At 43.1% G+C, this 23,776-nt stretch overlaps 1 protein-coding gene across 1 annotated transcript in view; it reads right to left on the bottom strand.

Annotated features, from left to right (window-relative positions):
• The window catches only part of LOC306968111 (inactive dipeptidyl peptidase 10), a 132,968-nt gene that overhangs the window by 30,141 nt on the left and 79,051 nt on the right, over nucleotides 1-23,776 (bottom strand). Inside the window, exons 2-5 of the mRNA XM_079563410.1 lie at nucleotides 8,781-8,892; nucleotides 8,612-8,707; nucleotides 6,889-6,983; nucleotides 5,482-5,556 (exon numbers count right to left, since the gene is read on the bottom strand). Coding sequence (XP_079419536.1) covers nucleotides 5,482-5,556; nucleotides 6,889-6,983; nucleotides 8,612-8,707; nucleotides 8,781-8,892 — 378 coding nt within the window. The remainder of the gene's footprint in view (nucleotides 1-5,481; nucleotides 5,557-6,888; nucleotides 6,984-8,611; nucleotides 8,708-8,780; nucleotides 8,893-23,776) is intronic.

The raw sequence follows: 23,776 nt of genomic DNA, 5'->3' as shown, positions 1-23,776 counted from the left end.
ACCTCACTCCCTCTGCTTCCACTTGAATTCACAAACTGTGGTCCACTCCAGTGGTCCTCAAGGACAGAAAACACCTACTTCTGCTTATGTTGTGTACAAATTTTGCTTTAGCTATTACCTACTTAACCGTTTGCATCGAGGGATTGAGAGTGTCGTAATTTCAATTGTCTCTCTGTAAGTGCTTGGTGGTGAACGGAACGTTGACTTTGACTTGACTTTGACTAATCACACTATAAGCCTGCTCCATAGTATTAGTCCCATGAGGGAATGTGCAAAAGCTGGGTGGACGTGCCCCAAGTAGTAGAAAATATCTAATTAATTTCTCTCCACAACAAACTCTTCTGCTTCTAATGCATTTTGTAGATTTCACTATAGACATAAAAAAATGAATAAGTAAAAAAAATTCAATTGCGCAAAGTTGAGGTACAAGCAGGAATCCAATAAAAATATGCTTGCCTGAACCTGTATGTGACTGCACTTTTTGTTGTTTTCTTTTCTTCTTAAATAAAATCTATGCAATCCCCATTTGCCTCAATGAGACTCCAGGCTTGTTGCAGCCAGTCTTCGGAATATGCAGAGGATAGGTGTAAGATGTATGAGCGAGGTGTCCGCAGCCGAGAGCAGCAGTGATTATGATGAATCTGTAACAGGAGGCAGACAGAGGGAGCAGCAGGACCATTACTCTCCATACTCTGTGCTGTCGGCGGGGATGATGAACACGTCTGCCGCTACAGGGTCTGAGAGGGAAGACAGGACTCCAACAGGCTGGGCTAAATGTGAGGCTGACACTAAACCTGCTCTCAGCAGTAACTGTGAAGGGGGTTTCAGAGGAGGAAGCAACTGGGAGGGAAATAAAATACAGAAATGTGGTTTTAATATATTCAGCTTTCATTTGTTCGCTGGAAACGTGTCCATACAGAAATCTGAGGACCTGGGTTGCTATCTTATTTGCTTATTTTGCCTGTCTTTAGCCGTGAAAGTCCCACTGAGATCGGGAATATCCTTTCAGAGGAATCTTGCCTTCAGATTGTATAGGGGAAATCAGGTTGCTCAACTGGAGAGGTGTCCGCAACTTCTGAGCAAGCTGAATCAAAGTGAAAGACCAAGCAGTGCAACTCGAGTCTGAATATGGTTTTCTTAACAATCTTCCTGTCTATTACAACAAAAAATGACCCAAATCATCCAGGTAGATACAACACAGTTTGAAGGAGAGAATTGACCTTTTGCAAAACCCCGCCTCAATCGCTCCCCCAGCAACTGTTCAGTCATACATCCTAGCAACCGTTACAAGCTAGAAGCTAGGTCCGTCAAGCCGCAGACTCAGACCAGCATTGACCACTGAGCAGATGCACTTTTTTTTTTTTTTTACAGCTAACCACCAAAAACCCTATCAGACGAAGAAGAAGAAGCAAAATGGTGAAGAGATCTGCCTGTGGAGTTTGTTAATCGGACACTAGGTACCACAAGAGTGTGTCTGGGGGAGTAGAGTTCTTTCCCTTCCCAAAGCCTAAAACACAACTGCCTACTTCAGCATGCTAACATCTAGCTATACTGATAGTCACATACTGATCTGGAGGATATTTATTGCTCCAATTAGAGTCCCTAACACAAGTCACTCCAGCATCGGCATCAGAAAGTTTGACGGACTTAGCAACAGTAACTAAGGGCGGGGCTATTGCGACAGGTCAACTGGATGATTCTCGAAACGTCGGCATAAAAATGTCCATGGATATAGCCCACTGTCTTCCTGTCTATGTACAGTGGGGGGAAAAAGTATTTGGTCAGTTTCCCATAGACTTTCTATTGAATTTTGGCCAAATACTATTAGAAAAAACCTTTTCTTGCTCATTGCTGCTTTGGAATTGCTTTTGACACTCTTACTTGGCAGTGATCATTTGATGGTCCCATCCGTGCAAGAATAACCCATCGATTAAACAAGATTTTCTCTCTATACCATTAAACGCATCAACTTCAAAAGATTGAAAATGGTAGCTTTGTTGGCTTTTATTTTTGAAAAGGATAATCAATTGGCTGCCCTTAAAGCGTTCTCCAAACATTTGATTTTTGCCGTGATACTGGATTTAGAAATAACCCTGTTTCCACGGAAAATGAAGGAAATGAACAGGAACGCTCATATTTCTCAGTTTGGTTCACTCAGCGCGTGGTTGAAATTGCAGTCGATGACATGACTGTTTTACCCTGTCAGATGGCTAGCTAATCAAACCGATACTGAGACGAGCTGCAGCCACCTGTAACTACAAGGTACAAGTTTAATTATTGTCCTAAAATATGTGCCGCACTCCAGTTCACCTCGTTCCACATTTCCATAGCTCTCGCTCACAAAACAAATGCAACCACACTTATTAGCGAGATGTGAGAATACCCTTAACAAGCATGCAATCAGCTCGAGGGCCCAATTTTAAGTATTTGCATATTGAAATCCGACCAAAAACACCAAAGCGAGATTTTAGCTGTTCATGTGAAAGTGCTCAGACAGTGGATATGACTGTATTGTTTAGACGGAGGAGCTCAGTTGGCCTGCGTGTGCTGAAAAGTTAATGACTTCTGGAGCGTTGTGTGCACAGCTGGGGATATTTTTAGATCCATGCGGGGCCACTGTCACAGCTCCAAAAGAGGTCTCATATCTGACAATGACACTAGGCTTCCTCGTGGATAAAATATACAATTTTGACTCGTGCAAAAAAGGATGGTGCACTGTAGACTAGTACGCTGAAAGTGGACATATCATGCATGAGTGTGGCTCATAAACCTGCTTTTGTGTAACAACCTGAGAGGCAGTGCACCGTTTCAGAGGAGCACTGAAGGCAGTTTTCCCTATCTCCAAAAACATGCTGGTCAAGCTGGCCCACAATGGCAGAGCGTACATCTGAACGCAGTACAATTGCACAATGACAAATAAAGCACTTACTTACTTATGTTTTTTTTAATTTAAAACAGTGGTTTTGTTGGGTTGGGTCTCAAAGGTGGTTTGCAAGAAGAAGAAGAAGAAGAAAATCTTTATTTATATAGCGCCTTTCACAGACATATAGTTCGCAAGACTGAGATGATCCCCATGCCAGATGAAATCAATGATTTAAAGTAAAGTGTCCTCTCCTTTAGATTATCACCAAGGACAATATTAGTTTGTTTATTGTTGTTTTGCTGGAGTGAACTCTGCAGTCAAGAGTCATGTCTTGGATCAACGGGAAATCCTAAATACACTGCATGACCGAAATGTCGCCTTTAGCTTTGATTACAGCACACACTCATCTGGCATGGTTTCAATAAGCTTCTGCAATGTCAAAAGAGCCAGTGTTGCGTTAATTTTTCACAAAGATCTTGTATTGATTATGGGAGAGTGTGACCATTGTGCAAAGCCTTCTCCAGCACATCTCAATGATTCTCAATGGGGTTAACCACTTTACTGCCACCTTAAGGGTAGGGTTAGGGTTTAACAATTATTTGCATCCAAATCTCAAAGTGTGTTGACTGGAGAGCTTACAGCCTATATGCCAGTGTGATATCCATCCATCCATCCATCCATCCATCCATCCATCCATCCATCCATCCATCCATCCATCCATCCATCCATCCATCCATCCATCCATCCATCCATCCATCTTCTCCCACTTTTCCGTTTCCGGGTGGTGGGGGCAGTTGTTGGAGCTGCCCAAAACACATTGCACCAGCCCCTTATGGCTCCTCCTGTAGGTGGTGGGTCCACAGAAGGACGGCCTCATGGTTTTAACCAGGCCTGTTGGTCTCTCATAAGGGGCTTCTGAACCGCTCTTTGTCTGACCCGTCACCTAGGACCTGTTTGCCACGGGAGACCTTACCAGGGGCACGAAGCCCCCGACAACAAAGCTCTCAGGATCATTTGGGCGCTCAAACCCCTCCACCACGTTAAGGTGGCGGTCCAGGAGGGGGCCAGTGTGATATCTCATTTGAAAACCTTCTAGTTTCTAAAAATATGTGTGAGATCTGTGTGAGTGAGACACAACTTACGTTACAATTGCCATTCTTAACCCTAATCATATCCTGATTAGAGTTAACCAACCCTTACCCTTGCCCCCTGATCAAGGGGGTTGGCAGGTAACAGGTTAAGATCTGGACTCTGTCATGCCCAATCCATGTGTGAAAAATGATGTCTCACGCTCCATAAACCACTCTTTCACAATGTGAGCCCGATGAATCCTAGCATTGTCATCTTGGAAAACCCATTGATGGAATAACCTGGTCATTCAATGTTGCTGAACCTGGACCTGAACAACTGCAGCAAACCCAGATCAGAAGAATTAAGTAGTCAACAGTGTAGATTTAGTTTTTACCTATACAAAAAATATGGTGCCACATTACTTAGACTTACTGTGATGCCCTATTTTTCAAAATTATCAAAATAAACAATGACATGGGGAGCCGTCTTCATGCACACCATCAACTCAAACCCGCCACTTTCTTTAATTTAAATTCCCCTGAACAGAAAGCTGAGTGAACGGCGTTTAATCCGCACGCCGCAGATCTGGCGGGAGGTGATAATCGCGTGGCAGGCCTCGACACGCGCCGCTCCTCTGTGTACAGTCCGTGTCCAATGATGGAGCCCGGGACGACACGCCTGGCCCATGTTTGTTCTGTCACATTGCCACTTAGCCTGAGCCCTGCGAGGTAACGCCGCACCTCCGGGACCGAACCGGGGGAAGCGCTGAGACGAGCCGATTGGACAGTTTAGATGGATGTGTTTTTCCCTTTGTAAAATAAATTGGGTCGGCTATCTAAACCTGGAATCATGTGATCTGCAGGGGGAGGTCTGATAAAAGGACAACCAATAAAGATTTGCACCGAAGAAGCAACATGTGTCTTTGGCTTTATCGGCGCCTGATCTTTGCAACACGTCCACTTGATTTCACCCAATGCATTAAAGCTATCGTTTTCAGATTGCAGGGGAGGGAAAGGTAATCTATTTGTATCTTTTCAAAGACATACAGGTCACGAAGCGCTTCACAACGGCCCATTTATCATTCACTTGGTGATGTGTCAAGCTTACGGCATCTTGTATTCCCTCAGAGTCCATCCTAGTGCTAACCAGGTCTGATCTTGCTTAGCTTCTTTGGCATGACTTGCAGACTGTGATTATGTGCCTTTCACAGAGGAGCAAAAAGCCAATTTCCTGCAGCATTCATTAATATAATAACATAACTAATAAAACAAACTCTTCTAAGATCCAAATGATGAAGCTCCAACCTCCAAAACCTTCGTCCAAACTACATCACAGCAGCAAAACCGTCCGCTTTTTCAGCCCTTCTGACTGTGAAAGGGAAATTCTGAACACGCACAGACTGGAGGGGCCAATCGGATTGAAAGCTGTGGTCATGTGGTGCAGTACGTGGCAGTATTAGGCATTCTGTACATAGACATAGTGTTGTGTCCCCTGGAAATATAAGCATCAACAGGTTCAGAGTGTGAAGAATAGTAGAGAGCACTCACCGGCCTCAAGTCGTATCCCAGAAGGACGAAGTTCAGATCCGGAGACACCCAGAACTTTGAGGCTTTGAATGTGGCCTGGAAGTACAGTTGAAAGAGCAGACTATGTCAATATGGTCTCAAGTTATCCAGCACTTTTTTACACCTACATTTAGAAACTATCTTTTTGTTTTGGGGTTTTAAATGATATATATTTCATGCATTATACACAAACACTGGAGGCAAGGTGGATTCATTGTCCGACACATTGAGCAAAATAAAACAATTTCTCATCTGGGAAACACTTTAAATTACAGCCTGCAAGTTTCATGTGTAGGTGCATGGAACCAGGATGAGTATTTACACATTAAAGTGCAAGGGTTAATAAAGTGAAACAAGGGGTACAAAGTGTAACAAAGGTGTACTACGTGTAGTTCCAGGTGTTTTGGCCGTTATATATAGATTTGCCAGCTTTATAAAGTTTCATAAATTGATGAAAATGAGCGTATATATAACGCAAATACACCGTACCTAATGTAAAACTACATGTGAGCAAGCGGTATGGTCTGTAAATAAAAAAAAATAAGTAATGAGGTGTAACAGGCCGTAATCTAAAGCTGTGTTTCCCAACCAGGGGTACGGGGACCCCTGGGGGTACTCGAGAACCTAGCTGGGGGTACTTGGAACTATTTCAGATTGAAAAAAGGGGAAAATGTAACATATTTTTTTATAGTAAAAGCTATATTTTTCAGTAAAATGTGTTGCTTTAGGAGAATTGTAGGTTTATTTTGACTGCAACACTGTCCTTTTTCTTACAAATACCACTTTAAAGTAATTACTTTTTAAATAAACTGTAACACCCTTGAGGTGGGGGGTACACGGTTGACCACGGAAAGGCCAAAGGGGTACGAAAGACAAAAAACGTTGGGAACCACTGGTCTAAAGTGTTACCTTGTCGGAAGCTCCAACAATTTTAATACAATTATACTAGTGCTTATTGTTCTGTGGTGAAGGGGCATTTTGGTGTTTAGTGAAGACAAAAAAAGCAGGGTAATCTTTCTGCAGCAAAATCTTCTAAAGAATACTTATTTTAAGTAGCTTGTCAGTCATGCGAAGAAGAATTGTGCCTTGATATTTGTATTCTTTCAATTATACTGTATTTATCCCTGAGGGGTGATTAAAAGGCACACCAAGATCATCACAACCACAGGGCAAGACAGCAAATATTTGACACTACCATTGTCCTATGTGTTCACTGAGTGTCACTAACATTGGCTCTAAATGTGAGTGACACAGACTATGATTATGCTATCATTTACTACCATTATTTGTGCTGTGGAACATTTCACTGGATTGAGATTAATAATAAAGGAAGACATCTTGACTTGTCGTCATAGTAAGATGTATAAAAACATGAGCCTGTTTACTCACAAAAGTGGTGTTTTTGAGCAGAAGGCTGGTCTCATTGTTCTGAACATTTGCTCTCCACACGTTTCCGTCCCAGGACCTGAAGATGATCTCCTCCTCTACAACATAAGACATAAAGGTATTATTAATCCCCCATAGGGAAATTCGTTCTCTGCATTTGATCCGGAATATCGCTGGGGCCACCTGTAGGAGCAGTGAGCAGGCAGCGTAGGTCAGAAATATAATATATCTATTTTTAGTGGTCAGTCAAACCCAGAGAAAATCTACACAGACACGGAAAGAACATTCAAACTCCACAAAGAAAGGCCCCGTCCAGGTGGGAATCAAACCAGGGACCTTCTAGCTGTGGAGCATGAGTGCTGACCGCTCTGCCAGCAAAAAAACACATAAGCGTTTAATGTCCTCCACAAAGATGTTTTTATATACACCTTCACTTATCATAAATAAATGTGCTTCATTGTTACTTGCACGAAAAGCACAGATATGAAAAAGTACTTATGCTCACCCTTCCTTGGCCTTTAATTCAATAGCGAAAGTGTAACCAAAAATCTCTACATAAAGAAACAGACATTTTGTTCAGTCTTGACAACTCATTCAGAAAGATAACAGATAGGCAGCCTTTCCAAGAACACTCAAAACAAGTGTCCACGGAATAACATGAAGGACAGACGACAGCCCTGAAAGAGACAAGAAAGAGAAAAAAAAATCCTACCAAATCATCATTTCAGAAATATTCGGTGCAGAGACCGCTCGTCACATTCTGACAGAGAATACAATGACAGGAACTAGTCCTAAAACTGTAGAGTAATTTACGTGAAAAGCTTTTGTCCAACGGGGCATTACATGAAATTATTAGAAAGGCTCAAATCAATTTGGGGTCCCAAGATTCATGTAGATGTCATTAAAACAGCACAGAAGCATCAATCAGAGCCACTAGAACATGGCACTCACCAGCACTGAAACATGGAGGGAAAACCTTGGGGACATGAATGGGATAAAAACACAAGGTTTGGTTTTGACGAAGCACAAAATCTACTGAGGGCTCCTGTCAACAGGCTACGGTTAGCAGAGCAATCTCTATCCACCAAATATGAAGGGAATTGGTAAAGCTTTTACAGAAAATAGCTGAAAGTCAGGGGACAGGACAGCGCAGAGTGAAAGGGGGTGAAGAGCAGAGAGAGACATTCTGCAACTTGTCAGAGCAGGAATTCAAACCCCTAATGCTGAGGACAGTGTTCCTCCCTGTTTTGCATCTAGCCTGGCAAATTGAGAAGGATAGTAGTAGTTTTTTTACACACAGGGATATCAGTCTGGTCACAACAAACTCAAACAGACCCTTGGAATTTATAGCTGATGCTTCAGTGACCAGACTCAATCGCTGGTACATCGGTGAATGTGGATTTTTCCATCATTTTACCATCAGTTCACAGAGAAATTAATAACTCCATTTCTCTCAAACTCTCGTTGCAAGTGGGCGGCGTTTCAGTGTATTTGAGGGGACCAAAAAAAGTGAATGCAGGTGGAGGCAGAGGTAGGAAGGGCAGAGAGTTCAGCTTCCTGACAGTTTCAGTCCGCTGGCTTGTACACTCTGAAATCTCCTCCCTGAAGGCAGCGCACTGGAGACACTGTGTGACGGATGCAAAATATTCCACTATTTCAGTGCTTGTCAAAAAAGTGAGCTTCAAAAACCATGTGTGTAAGTAATATTTAAAGAAAAACAACTTACCATTAATCCACTTTGCGTCTGGATCGTGGATCTGGAAGCTTGGGTCAAAAAGGTCGTCCAGAGTCAGTGGAACAACATGGCCCTTGCCTCCGTCGTCTAAACAAGTAAATATAATATAACTGAATATGCAGAGAATATAGCAGACAGTGAGTCGTCGGTGTTCCCGAACCTCTGGAGAGCAATACGATGGACAGTCCAATAAAAGACAGCACGACTAGAATCACCAGCAGAGAAATCGCGATGCCCTTCCAATTCCGGTCGCTCCCGATCACTGGAATATCCTGGAACAACAAAACAAAAAGATTATTTTGTAAAATAGTCTTTTACTTTGATTTAGCATTGTACTTTTGCGAAATTCTCAACCCCAAAAAGTATATTTTTTCAAAGGTAGATACCTCACACAAAGTCATAGCTATTAATGACATAGTAACGAGGGCTGGGACGATCCAATACGCATCACGATACTCAGGGGCCGATACGATACATATTGCAATACAATAAGTAACTATGATTTGTAATATGTTTACCTTAAAATGTATAAAAAATGTGTCTTAAGTTTATAAACTGTTGTGGATTTTCTTGCTTAATAAAGCTTAAGAGAAGTTTGTCTAGTCAAGATGTGAAGTTTATTACACAATGCATCGCGGAGAAGTTACCCATAACGCGGAGTTATGTTTAAGCTCTACTCTGCTCAGCCCTGGCACTACCTTTATAGGTGAGTGCCACAGACAGAGCAGCAGGACAGGGGTCATGCACAACAAAGGGAAGCCCAGAAACACAGAGAAATGGTAATACAGTTGGAGATGTTAATGCAGCCACCAAAAGGCACTTTGCATGGGAATGAAATCATGGTGGCGTTTGGAGGCAGAAGGAGATCTTTTGCTGTTGGGGAGATGGGCCATTTGGGACCTTTGTCTAAAGGTGCGAGGGCCTCGTCTGGGGTCCAGGAAAGGCCGGTCTCTCTACCTGGTTTAGTCAAAGGCCCAGCAGGGGACCCAAGACAGGACGCCAGTGTGGTCACCAGTTTAACTAACTAAATACTAATACTAAAATGCCATAACAAAACCCAATGCCATTTGACAGTTATTGAAGTGTTAAGATCGAAAAGTGAATAAACAGAAAATGTGACTGTTGTGCTGATACTGGAAAAGTATCAGGATAAAAATGCCTCCAAACACAAGTATTGTGTGATACTTGAAAAAGTATCGATACTTGGTATTGCAGCACAAAGTATTGCGATCCAAGTCCGATCCGATATTTTGTCCCAGCCCTAGTAGTAACGTGTTGCTTTCAGACAAAAGTGCTCAAGCCGCCATCTGTACTTGTTTTGCCTTTCACCTCAAGAGCCTTTGGGCCCGATCTTGTGCATCAAAACGGAGACGATAGCGTGACATTTTGCGCTCAGTAGGAGCGCACTTTGTGATCTTGCCACTCCAGACTTGGCGCATTTAAGTGGGTTGAGACTCACACATTTTCCTCCAACCAGATCGACTCCGCGTCCAGGAGAGTGGTTGTGTGGGAGTGGGGGGTGAACACGTGCTTTTGTTTTGCTTCGCGTTCACGCCAAGCGCGGGCCGATCCGCGCCACAGCGGACGCTATAGCTCTTTCTCTCTCGAGACGTGAACATCGTTTAGCTCACGATGGGGTAAATAAGTTGAGTTTGACCTGTGAGAGCCTAAGGCTTAAGAAAGAACGCAAGACAGCGCAATGTAAACGAGGAAGTGAATGTCAGCCGTGTTTCCATCAGTGCAGTCACCTCCTCTTGTGACGCCCCCTCACAGGTGGCGGAGGCGAATGGCACATATAGCGCCGCCACTTGGAAAATAATTCGCCAAGAGCCTGCGCCGCCCCGTGCGCCGCCACAAGATCTGGCCCTATGTCAGCAACTACAATCTGCAGCAGGCTTTGATACTAAAATACTTGATACTAAAATAAAACAGGATTGTTGTGACAAAACCATCTGATTGAGTCTAAAACAAGCGAGTACAGATAACAACATGGAGCTCACAAAAACCTATTTTGCGCATTGAGTTGCCTTGTGTACGAAATGTGTGGTATAAAAAATAACACGCATCGCCTCGCCTTCCCTTGCCTCTTTTGTCACACAAAAATAAATACCGCTTTGCCGGGATAATCTAGTCCACGTTTGGCTTCTCATAAAATGAAACAATACCAAACATTTCCGTGAAAGAAACCCAAACAATACGAAACAATGAACCCCTAAATTGGTGCCAAAAAGGACAAGTTCATTTGGCCTGGACTTGATAAAAACGTTTGTGTACGACAGCAGTTCAGCGCGTGCAGATACGGAGCGATTTGTGTCCCATTTTGTCTCATATCGCAGTCTTTTGTTTCCTGATTATCTCCCCAGTGCCTCTCAGCGGTAAATAAACCTATCTGGCTTACATCGCCTCCAGCGCCTCCAAACCCGCTCAGTGTTTATGGATCAGTTAGCTTTCCAACCGCTTTAATTGGCAGCGCGATTCAAAAGATAAATATCCCGGAGCCATGCCAACCCCCAGTCCCCTCACGCCCACAAGTTGCTTTTTTTTCCTCCCCTCTAACTGCAGACTTCATCTACTCTGTGTCTTTCCCATGAGGAAGACATTTTGTACTTTGGTTAGTTGCCGTGTCAGAATTGGGTAAACATTATGACATGCAGCCTCGTACACCTGTGGTCTCTTTAATTGAGCTCGAGCTGCAGCCTTCACCAGCGTATGTTTGCAACGCTTTGCCAAATTCGCTGCTGCTCCTTCCTTATGGACCGCTTTTGATAGAACCACAGGAACGCGCTTTTTCGATTCCTTGGTCTGGGATTCAGCGTTATCTCTGCGAGTTTTGATGGCCGTTATCGACAGGCGGATTAGCCAATCACAGAAACAGATGGTCCGTCCAACTTGGCGACTTTCCTGAACGTATCAAGAAGTGTCGCACTGGAAATGGCCATTTTCTGCCAAATCAACAAGAGAACTAAAAAGCTCTTTAGATAACTGCTACCAAGGCCTTGATAAATGATGAGTTAACACTTAATTCATCATAAACAATTCAATAGTTAAGTGGGACGAACACTAAATAACTTAACAGTGCATAAGTGAAGTATGTGAAAAACTATTCATTATGAGTTAGGCAGTACAGTTAAAGGGATATTTCAGGATTTTCCTAGTTATCCAGAGTGTTGCTGATTTCTGGAGATATTTTTTTGGTAATTCAAGCAGTTCTTATATTTGATGAGTTTCATGGCACTAGGCTAGTGCAAGGCTAGCGCATTTCTACGATATCAGCTAGCCTGCATTAAAAACAGTCTGACCCGCTCCACAGTTCACCTGAGGCAAATCACTTATAACACCAGACTAACCATATAAATATCTGTCGATTGAGTAATTTTAACCATTTTGCATTAAAAGACCTTATATTTGAGCAGCATCAGCTTCGTGGTTGTATAAGCTACGCAGCGGCGGAGTGATCTGCTGGAAAATAGTCCCTCAAAATGCGATCGTTCATGTGATGCAAGATCAGTTATATTCCAAACATTATTCTGTCGACACAAATATTTATATGGTTAGTCTGGCGTTAAAAGTGATTTGCCTCAGGTGCACTGTGGAGCGGGTCAGACTGTTTTTAATGCAGGCTAGCTGATACCATAGAAATGCACTAGCCTAGCACAAGCCTAGTGCCACAAAACTCTTCAAATATAAGAACTGCATGAATTACAAAAATATCTCCAGAAATCAGCAACACTCTGGATAACAAGGAAATGAGGCCCTATGTCAAAAATCCTGAAATATCCCTTTAAGTAGTCATTGAGTGTTTGTCACACTTACACTAATAATTCTTTATGATGCATTAAGTGTTAATTCATCATTTGTTTGGGTTAAATAAGGTTGTATGCAACTGTGAAGCACTTTGAATTGCCTTGTGTATGAATTGTGCTCTACAAATAAACTTGCCTATATATAATATATATATATATATATATATATATATATATATATATATATATATATATATATATATATATATAATATAAAGGGTTACAGAGAAAAGATAAAACGTTGGTTCAAATAAAATGATGGCTGTGTGATATAAGAGTCTTCCACATGTGAGCGACGCGTTACAAATTGATATCCGTGATCGGAGCAACAAAAAACTTGACATGAAGTCCAGACGTTCTTGCTTCGGGACTTTGGCAGGCCAGGCAGAACCGAGCACTAACCCACAGATCACAGCAGACCAGCTCCTAAACACCAGAGCAGCACCAAGTTAGGACTAAGCCAGAACTAAACCAAGATTAAATCGAGTCAAAAGCCCCGTTTATAGATACGCACTGGGCCATTGCAATCAAGGAACGGCCCACAGGAGCTGCAATAAATCACGACTAAATCTATAGCCAAGTCATACAGATGCATATTTGAAACATGTCACTGGAATGTGGACTTTAAAACTCGTCCATCCATATAAAATAAAAAGGTTGACTTGTAAGATGGCTCTATTTCTTACAGGGCTGTGGGAACCTGTGGTGCTTAGTGTGCTGCAGGAACCCATGCTGGATATTGGTGTTGTGGTGAGGTGGTGACCAATTCTAATAAGTCTCAGCGACGTAGTGAGCTAAGCACCATTTTAGTTACTGTACATGGAAAAGTTACCGGTTGACACGCTGCATCCGCATTAGTTGCTGCTCCGTTGTTGGGTGTCCCAGGTCCAAGGCTGACCAGCTATTTTATGCATCACGCAAATAAAAATAATACTTCCCACACTCTGCCAACCTTGTATTATTTGTATTCATGTCATCATCATCATCATCGGCCCAAAAAACATCACCAAATCTGCTCAAGACTTCTGCCTCAATTTCGACAGCACCACCGTCACTCCGTCCCCGCTCATCCGCAACCTCGGTGTTCTCCTCGACCCCACTCTTTCCTTCGAACCCCACGTCAAGCAAATAACCCGGACTGCTTTCTTCCATCTCAAAAACATATGACGACTCCGCCCATCCCTCACTTTCTCTGATTCATGCCTTCATCACATCCAGAATTGACTACTGCAACAGCGCCCTCTACGGCTCAACATCCAAAACCCTCAATAATCTCCAGTACATCCAGAACTCCGCTGCCCGCCTCCTCACGCACACTCGCTCCCGTGAACACATCACCCCCTGTCCCTTCAGAACCTCCACCGGCTCCCCGTCCCTCAACGCGTCTAGTTCAAGGTCCTCCTCATCACTTTCAAAGCCCTCCATAACTTGGCCCCTCCATACCTCACCGACCTCCTCCACCACCACACTCCATCTCGCTCCCTCCGCTCCTCCAACGCCAACCTCCTGTCCCTCCCCTGTAAGACCAAGCGCCGAACCTGGGGAGACAGAGCCTTCTCCATCGCCGTCCCCACACTCTGGAACTCACGGCCCCAACCGCTCCGTGCCTGTTCTGACCCCCCCACCTTCAAGAGAGAACTCAAAACCCACCTCTTTAAAAAGGCTTTTAATGTCGAGTAACTGCCCTCTATTTTAATGTGCTAATTTTATGTGTGATTTTATTCTTGTTTTCTGTAAAGCGTCTTTGAGTGTCTTGATAAGCGCTATACAAATGTAATGTATTATTATTATGTATGCTGGGATTTAACCTCTTCTCAGCGGCACGGAAGCACAGCGGTTACTGTGTGGAGTTTGCATGTTCTCCCCGTGTCTGTGTAGGTTTCCTCCAGGTACTCCGGTTTCTCCTACTACTAAAAACATGTGCAATAGGCCACGATGAATGATGTGTGTGTGAATGAAGGGTGGTGGTCAGAGGGACCGTTGGCACAGATGTTTGCAGTCGCGACAGCGTTTCTGTCGGTCTCCCCCAGGGGAAACTGAAGCTCCATACGTACCTTACCACTGCAGAGAATGGAGTGAATGTAAAACTGTCTTTGTGACCTTGTCTGTGAAAGGCGCTATATAAATAAAGCTCTTCATCTTCTATGCACCTGCCTCAAGTAATTGATGTGCAAAGTCTATCTTCTAGTATTATGTGTCACACAAATAAATAACCTTTTGGTGACACTACCCCGTCTTCTGGCCGTTTGTCTCCCACAAAACAACGCAGAGATAAAAAAAAAACCTCTATCCCTCATTACCCACTGACCAAAATAGATTCCCATGGCTCTATAAGCTGCCATGTTGAACGGACCATGCGTTTCTGTTACTGGTAAATCCACCCGTCAAAAACGGCCCACAGACCTCGCGGATGTTGTTGCTGATTGTTTTATTCCAGAAATGTTTTTGGAGCGTGGGGTCTGTCTATCCCCATTAACAGGCTCCAGCTAACCATCAAAGAATCTCCTTGTTTCTGTTTTTCCACATCATTATTCAAAGAGCGCTTATGTTCTTTGTAGTGTAAATTTCCTTATAGTGTGAGAAGACTCGGTCGCCTCCTGCTGAGACAGTGCACTGTGAGGAGTTGTTCAGTCACTTCATGAACACAAGTGCACAACAAATGTCCCCATTATCATTAAAACACTGAGCCCAGCTGGGTGCGCTTCATTCCGTCCATTGATTGGATGTTTTGTAGTCAACAGTATGAACACAAGCTGCTGTTATTTTGCGCTGAACTTTCTGACCCTGGTTAATCACGCTCCTATGTGTTTTACACTCTTCTATAAGTTATGTAAATGTAATCAACCAGTGTAACGTCTAAATGGACATGCCTGCAGTCATGCGTAGTGCAGTGGAACAAGCAAGACTGTGCTTTTTCAGTTTCATTCTGCTTTGCATGCTTTAAAGTCATTGCTAAATATTCGGTTGTCCACAATGAGCTCTATTAGTTCATATAGAGCAGTGAGTGAACCTCAGGGAGAGAGGTCTCCTGCTGGTTCCCAGAGTAAAGACTGAACACGGTGAGGCTGCTTTTCAGTTTTACACAGTTAAAAATCTAGAACAGACTTCCAGAAGATGTGAGACAGTGGTGCAGTGGTTCGTGCTCCACAGCTAGAAGGGCCCTAGTTTGATTCCCACCAGGACAGGGCCTTTCTGTGTGGAGTTTGCATGTTCTCCCCGCGTCTGCGTAGGGTACTGCGGTTTCCCCTACCGCTAAAAACATGTACAATAGGCCAGGATGAATGAGAGTGTGTTTGAGAGTGCGGGTGGGGGACGACGGATGAAAATAAGCCTAAGGCTACAATCCGCCGTGGCGTGTTTACATGCATTTAAAATCCATTTAAAATGAGTTGTATTTAGCGGTGCATATGAAACTGAAAGTATTTTATCTGCACTCTTCACTTTTAATGTAATTAATGTCACGATTATTGAGGTTTTATGAATTGATTTTTATCTGTAATTGTCATGTAACCTTGAAGCACTTTGAATTGTGCACTATAATAAACTTGGCTTTCCTTCATTTTGGTTTACATACAAACACATGTTCAGTTGTCTGAATAAACTAATGTGAAAGGCAGTGATGTGGTGGAGGAGAAGATCTTAAAACTCTTATGGACAGGAGGATCTTGGGGAAGATCAGGTCCATCCTGGGGAACTCCCTTCACTCTCTGCACGGCTCTGGACGGTGCTCTCTTCTCCCAACAGCTATTAGACTGTACAACTCCTCTCTCTGTTACCCGACCCATGACTCCAAATTAGCCATTATCATTTTAATGTCATGGTCCCAGTAGCACTTTATTATGGCTTTTATCACTGATGGTTGTTTTGTACTGTGTTTTAATGTTTTTTTGATATTTATTGGAGCTGCAGCAACTGATGAACGTCCCATGTGGATGAATAAAGTATTCTGATTATGATTGTAGCAAATGGCAAGTTTATGTTAAATGGTAATCTATAAGCACATTGTTCCAACATTTTTTATTATTACTATTATTTATTTATTTATTTTCTGGTAAAAACTTGGGGGCTGACTACAAGCCTGAATCTCCCCATCCATCCATCCATCCATCCATCCATCCATCCATCCATCCATCCATTTTCTTCCACAGCTGCCCCCGTTGTCGGGTCGTGGGGGCAGCTGTTGGAGCTGCCCAAATCACATTGCACCAGCCCCTATGGCTCTTCCTGCAGGTGGTGAGTCCACGGGAGGACCTCATGGTGCTAACCAGGCCTGTTGGTCTCTCATAAGGGGCTTCTGAACCACTCTTTGTCTGACCCATCACCTAGGACCCGTAACTATGGGAGACCCTACCAGGGGCACGAAGCCCCCGACAACAGAGCTCCCAGGGTCATTCAGGTGCTCAAACCCGTCTGCCATGTTATGGTGGCGGTTCCAGGAGGGGTGAATCTCCCCATGGCTCAAATAAAAAGGGTCAGAATAAAAGCGGTAGCTATAAACCAACAAACAAAAAAAGTTATACAAGCTGACATGTAATGATCACAGTGGGGTTTCAAAGCGTAAACCATCCTATTAATGATCCATCCTCTAAATGAGACGCTCTTAGTCGATCTGTGGCAATTCATTTCAATGGAGGAAGTTCATTTATCAGTTTATGATAACGACATGCATATTTCTCTCTGAACTCGGTCTCTCACGTCACGGCTCTTGCTACTCAGTCCAGCCCTCGAAGTGATGAAGCTCTCATTCAGCAGGTCTATAATTTGGACGCCGCGTCAAGAGCATCCGGCAGGGTAAAGCAGACGGATTGCAGTTTGCCTTTCGTGAATTTTGACCCTATTTAACCCCAATGAATTTACTTTCATCTTTCCTCGCCGCGTTGCAGAGAAGCCTAAGACAGCCGAACCGCCGCATTTCAATATTTGGGAGGACGGGGACAATGTTTACATGATGAATGGGGAGAAGGACGTATTGTAATAAATATCCCAGAGGCGTAGCGGCGCAGATAATACATCAGGCTGGAGAGGGTGAGAGAGCGCAGAGGGAACACTTGACATTTGTGTCAGATTAAAGCAGGAGCAATGCTGTGCTACAGTCGGTATCCAGGACTCGGGATATTAACACAACGGCTCCTAAAGAGTCACTACCGAGGGAGGGAAGGGGAGGGAGGGAGGAATGTTGCTGTATCCCACAAATAGAAAGATCGCTGATAGAATTACTACTATAAGCAACGAACTCTGGAAAACAGCGATTAGGCTCAATATCTGATTTATGTTTACAAACAATCAAAAAGGAAGTGGATAAATCCTAAAATGTTGTGGTCTTCACTCATTTGTAACTTTCCAAATGCATTTCTAACATCCCATATCTGTACAGAGAGGAGTTTATAAGCAGGTGTCACACCTTTCATTGCAATAAATCCGCATTCTGAATAAAGTGGCTTACAGGGAACATACAAATGAGTTTTTCATTAAACTAAAAGGACTAAAATTGAAGGATTTGGTTGACTTTAAAACGGCACAATTTATGTATAACATACAGTGGGGAAAAAAAGTATTTGGCCAAAATCCAATAGAAAGTCAATGGGAAACTGACCAAAAACTTCCTTTCCCCACTGTCAGTTATAACAAGCTACCTGTGCATATTTAGGGATTGTTCCAAAAACAAGACTGTGTTTATAATCTCCGAAAGGAAGAAATGTTTAACAAAAACAGATGTGAGCACGAGTGCGAAGCAGCATTGTGTTTCTCTTGTTGGGATTAATATGTGGAGTGAGTTGGACCAAGAGCTAAAAGACTATTAAAATTATTTGGAAGAAATCAATTATATAAAAAAAAAATATATGTTGAGAATGGATGCTAAGGATGCAAAATTAAGATGATAGATTTTTATTTTCTTCTTTGTGATGCTCTGAAAACAAAATATGTATAAGTGCATGCATAAGACATTGGCAGCTTTTTATGTTTTATAAATACACTGGGATAGGCGCAATAAGCTTTAGCTTCTGCCTATTCCATTTCAGACTTCATGTTTATTTATGTCTTTATCTGTTAAATGTTGGACAAAAAAAATTCCCATCCACTATACACAAAAATTAAGTATAGGACCTTTTGTTTTTAAAGCTAAGGGGCCCGAGCTTGTGTTTCTAAAGGCAGGCTTCAGACTGGACCTTGCCATCACACCTGTGTGATCAGCAGCTCCAGACTAAATGCAGTAAGTGGGTTGTCTGCCCAGCCGGGGCTGGGCAGACACCCATGGCCAATGGCGGAGTTATGCATGACAGTGGACCCTCCCCAAGCCTTTTCTTCCTACAAACCAATCTTTGCGCAGTGCATGGGCGGGTGTGGAGGGGGCACATGCTGGTGTTTTGATCACGTTTCTGTGGCGTGTAGAGCCCTGCGTGCCGCTCTTCAAGACCAGAGCCAGCGGTGTGTTCACTTTCTCTCGGGACACGACCAATCTTTAACTCACAGTGGAATAAAGTTTATAGTTTGTAAATGATGCAGCCTAAATGCTGAGGCTGCGTGCGCTGTTAATGTATAATTTAAAGATGAGTAGAGAAGTGTAGTAGAAGACAGTGCTTGTTCCAGTCACACGAGGCCTCAGTCATTCCCGTCTTTCGAAGCCCCGCCCCCATTGCCACTCAAGCAGTGCATGGCGCCCCATTTGTTTGCAAGATGTCGCACTCTTCTGCATGAATGCTGTTGTTGTGCCAGGCGGAAGATCGGGCCCTGGATGTTGCAAGACTTTGTGGTGAAGGACAAAACAACAGATGACGAGAAACCCTTAGAGCTTATAAAAAATGATTTCACTGGACATCAAGGTGATTTGTGGGAGAATGAATGGATGAATACGGCCCACATAAGGACAAAAAAAATGTATCCAATCCAACCATTTAAAGACCACTCTAGAATAGGGTCAAGAAGTTCAACGTCTGTGGAGGAGTCCAAGCATGTCCAAGGCTATACGGGAAAGAAGATGATGGCAGTGTGTTATAGCAGAAAAGCAAAGGGCAGAGCTGTGGACGTGAATGAAATGAACGGCATCCGGGTCCGAAAGGTCACTAAAGGACAAAAGTGACATTACAGACGCAATCACAATCTGCGGCTGGACTCGGGTCATTTCTGCCGCGCTCACGACGATGGATGGAAATGCTCAACCATACGCAGAGGGATGACAAGGAGAACCTATAACCAAAGGACACAAGACACGAGAAACTGGACTTTGACAGGGGTACAAGACACAACAATAATTCACAACCTTTTTTTTTTCGTCTAAAAGACCCTGAAGCAGGTTATGTTATGGCTTCATAGTAATAGTTATAAGAACAAATTATTCAATATAGATATTTTTTTCCTGTGAGAAACATTGGTGCTTTTTGACAGGTTTAATACTATAAAGATAATAACAGTAGGAACCTAATTCGCAGCTGTCTAAAAATTCAAACACAAATTGTCTAAACCTTGTTATCTTAAAGTAAATTCCCGTAATTGCATTCGCTCTGATGAATCCCTTCTCTTTGCGTATTAATGGCGCTGCTTCCTGGTTCAGACAGGTGTGTGGGAGTCTTCGGAGTTTAATTAAAAAGCCGGTTGGGAGGAGATGGGTCGTCCGATAACATCACTCCCTTTCTCCTGACCTCAATTTGGCTGTGCTCGCCCCCGTAATGAGTCTGCAGGAGCCGTCTGAGGGAAAAACTCACTTTGTTATAATCTGTCACATTAATCCATAATGGTTCATGCAGAGGTTTGACTACTTTAATGTTACACACAGGTGGAGGAGGGGCAAGGCATTGGCGATTTTGCAAATTTAGAGTAGAAGTTGTCCCACAGGGTCCTTCAGTAAAGACACGCCCCTTTATCCCAACAGCCCCGCCCACTAATGTTACAAGAATCACAAGTTCAACTGATAATACTTTTAACTGAAAATTAACCAAGTAATCAGATTCAGATTTGTCATATTGCATTATATACTTAAAGGGACACTGCGTAACATTTTGGACTATACTGTTGCCATCAGCATAAAACATGCTCCTATGACCAGCTCAACACACAAAATGCTATTACTGCAGTGGGTAATCAAAGAATGGATCTGGATGAGGACCTAGCCGCTTTAAATCTTCAATTCTGCTGACTTTAGCCAACATCTCCATGGCAACGAGCTGGAGACGTACCCACTCCTAGGAAAGTTACAGTCATGTCTTTGGAGAGGTGAGTCGCTCACAGCAAAAACTCATGTTTGTTATATTATATATTTTGATTATGAAAATATATGTCATGAAATAAATGTGTGAATTTCAATGTTATTTATTGGGTAAAATTCTACGCGGTGTGGCTTTAAGTGAGGGCGTTTCCACTTTGAAATCGACTTCAACTGGTACAAAACGCAGCAGCTCGTCTCCTCTCCAACACCTCCAGACGCTCACACATCACCCCAGTCCTCCGCTCTCTCCACTGGCTCCCGGTGGCGTTTATGGTGGACTTTAAGGTCCTGATGTTTGTTTTCAAGGCCATCAATGGTCTGGCCCCGGCCTACCTCGCCGAATTAGTAACGGTCAAAGAACGAGCCAGAACTCTGTGCTCCTCTGAACACACCTCCCTGGTCACTCCCAAGTTCAAATACAAAAAGGTTGGAGGCCGCTCATTTGCCGCGCAAGGCCCAAAGTGGTGGAACGCACTTCCGGTCCAGCTTCGAAACATCACAGAGCTGAGTGTTTTTAAATCACAGTTGAAGACACATTATTTCAGGAAAGCCTTCGATACATAGCCACCGACTCGACTGCTGTTTTTATGTGTTTTTGTATTTATTGTTGTCTACTATGATTCTTGTTTTTATCCTGGAAAGCGCTCTGGGCACCTTCTGGTTGTTGTTGGGCGCTATACAAATAAAATTTGATTGATTGATTGTTTGATTGAATAAAATCATTTCAGGTCTCATTGACACTTTCTTTTGCATAAACAAATATCTATATGACTGTTCGGTGCATGCTGCTCGGTGTGGCACACACCTGAGAGGGAGGTAAAGCCAAACAGATAATGGAGTGTCCGGACCATCTGCTCATTAAGGAGTTTAACTTGCCCCCCTCTGGACGCAGGCTGAGAATGCCCTGGACGGGAACCCATCAGGCCAGGGCCTCTTTAATTCAAGAGGCTGTTGCTAAAATAAATATGTTTCTCAGCAAGGAAGCTGCTGCACTCTAGGCCCTGGTCTGACTTTATGCTGATTATCTCTCAGCTGTTCAGAGTCGGACTAATATAGCAGGCTGTGACTGTATGATCTTGATTTACATATGATTGTTGCTTTACATGTGTGAACGTCTGCTGCATTATAATTTCCTTCAGAGCAAGAACAAAGTTGAACCTTGAACCTCTGCATCGATGCTTGGTCATTTTCGAGGGAACGTGCATTTCAAGTGTTAGTGCAAAGGAAAAGGAAGGATAAAGCAGTTTCTTGAAGGGCCATTGTTGTTGTCTCCTTGAGTTTTGATGGTTTTCCTTCTAGTGAACAGTAACTTGTGTGACTTCAGGACTAAACCTCCTCTTAAAGTGAAAAACATTATTAATTCCAAGCAACTGATGAAAAACCTTTGCACAATGACTATTACGTAATGCATGCTGTAAATTACAGTTTGTCCTCACAAAGTTATCTTGTTTAACGCGTTGACTAAAATAATCAAAACAATGCATCAGAACTTGATCTCAAACATGCACCGTATAGCGAATCTTCCAGCTATTCTAAAGAAGTCTAAAGAAGTGTAGCCAGGTGTTAAATGCAGAAGAATGTTTCAGTTTCAGGATGATCCAAATCAGTGGCTCTCAACATGAAGATCATGTAGATAAAAGATCTTTAGATTTTTATTGTTATTATTTTATTGTAGCATGTGTGTGCCAGAGTGTCATTATGTGTTCTTAATTTGATTTGTGTTAGCCATTTGGTTTTTTCCTTATATCGGCGAATGTCCCCGTTTCCCACGGTGTGACCCAGGTGGGAGTCACAAACCCCATTAATTGTTATAATGGGGGTCGCGTCTCCAAAAGGTTGAGAACCACTGATCTAAATCATAAATGCATTTTCAAGAATCTATCTACAGTAGCCAATTTTCTACAATTGTGAAGCTATATCTCAATAATCTAACAGCAAAACTCTTTCCCACTCTATAACACACATCCAAGCAACACTGTCTGTAATTATCTCTATGCAGCGAAAAGGTCAAAGCTCGCACAATGCCAAGTAGCATATAATGTTTCTATAACAACATCTTCATATTCCTCATTAAACCCCCATTGCTCCTCTCCGAGCCGCTGCATCATACGGACCTAACGTCTTTGTCCAGATGTGGTCCAGACTTCTCATTATGCCACAGAGACGTCCAGCTCGGCCGCTGGAAATGCCACGCGGTTTATCTAACTCCACAACAACACGAGCATCGAACAAAGCGCAAAGACGCAGCTGTGCTCTGCGACCTTTCACATCTCTCGGACGGGTTCGTCGGCAAACAATGAAACATCCCACAGGCGTTTTCAATCAACGAGGAGAGTCAAAAATGAAAATGACGATTTTGAAGAGATGTAATCATTGTGTAGTGGTTACGAATATGCAATGTCTGTGCAGTGTTTATGATGAAGGGAATAGTCGTGTGAAGCAGCAAAATTGTCGTTGAAAAGGTAGGTCTTGAGTGTGGATTTTAAAGTAACTAAAGAGTCCAGTTGACGGAAGGGCAGAGTTGCTGAATGCTCTAGCCCTCATAGTGACCATTCGTACTGTGGGGATGGAGAGACCAGCAGAGATGAGCGGAGGGAACGGGACTGAGTGTAAGGGTGAAGCAGGTCAGATAAGTATGCAGGAGCCAGGTGATGGAATGATGTGTTCTGTGGATTTGGTTCAAGCAATAATCCTTGCTGCAGTGACATTTTAAAGTCTTTGGATGAGTTTTTCGGGGACCAGAGAGGAGAGCATTGCACTAATCCAGGCGTGCATGAACAAGTACTTGGGTGGAGTGTTGTGAGAGAAATGTGAGGTTTAAATGTAAGGTTTTTTGTTTTTTTTGTTGGGGATTTAGATTTTCTATTTATAAGTGAAACAATCTGAAAAATGGAGATAAGTATTTCTCTGAAGTTCGGGAGCAGGATCACACCTCACATAACGCCCTCTCCTCAGTTTCTCCTCGTTCCCGTTTACGTGCCCCTCCCTCCCACACTTATTTCACAATTTTTCTTTCCTTCTGTCTTTGCAGTCAGTGAGGATGAAAGCGAGGGTTTTCGAAAGTTGTGAAGAAGGAGCTCTTTCTAACCTACTCTGGACACATGACTCCCTATAACTGCATCATGAAGTAATTTCACTTTTTTCCTGTGGTAT

This window comes from Gobius niger (genome assembly GCF_951799975.1).
Source record: "Gobius niger genome assembly, chromosome: 9".
Taxonomy (NCBI): Eukaryota; Metazoa; Chordata; class Actinopteri; order Gobiiformes; family Gobiidae; genus Gobius; species Gobius niger.
This window is presented reverse-complemented; position numbering and strand designations above follow the sequence as displayed.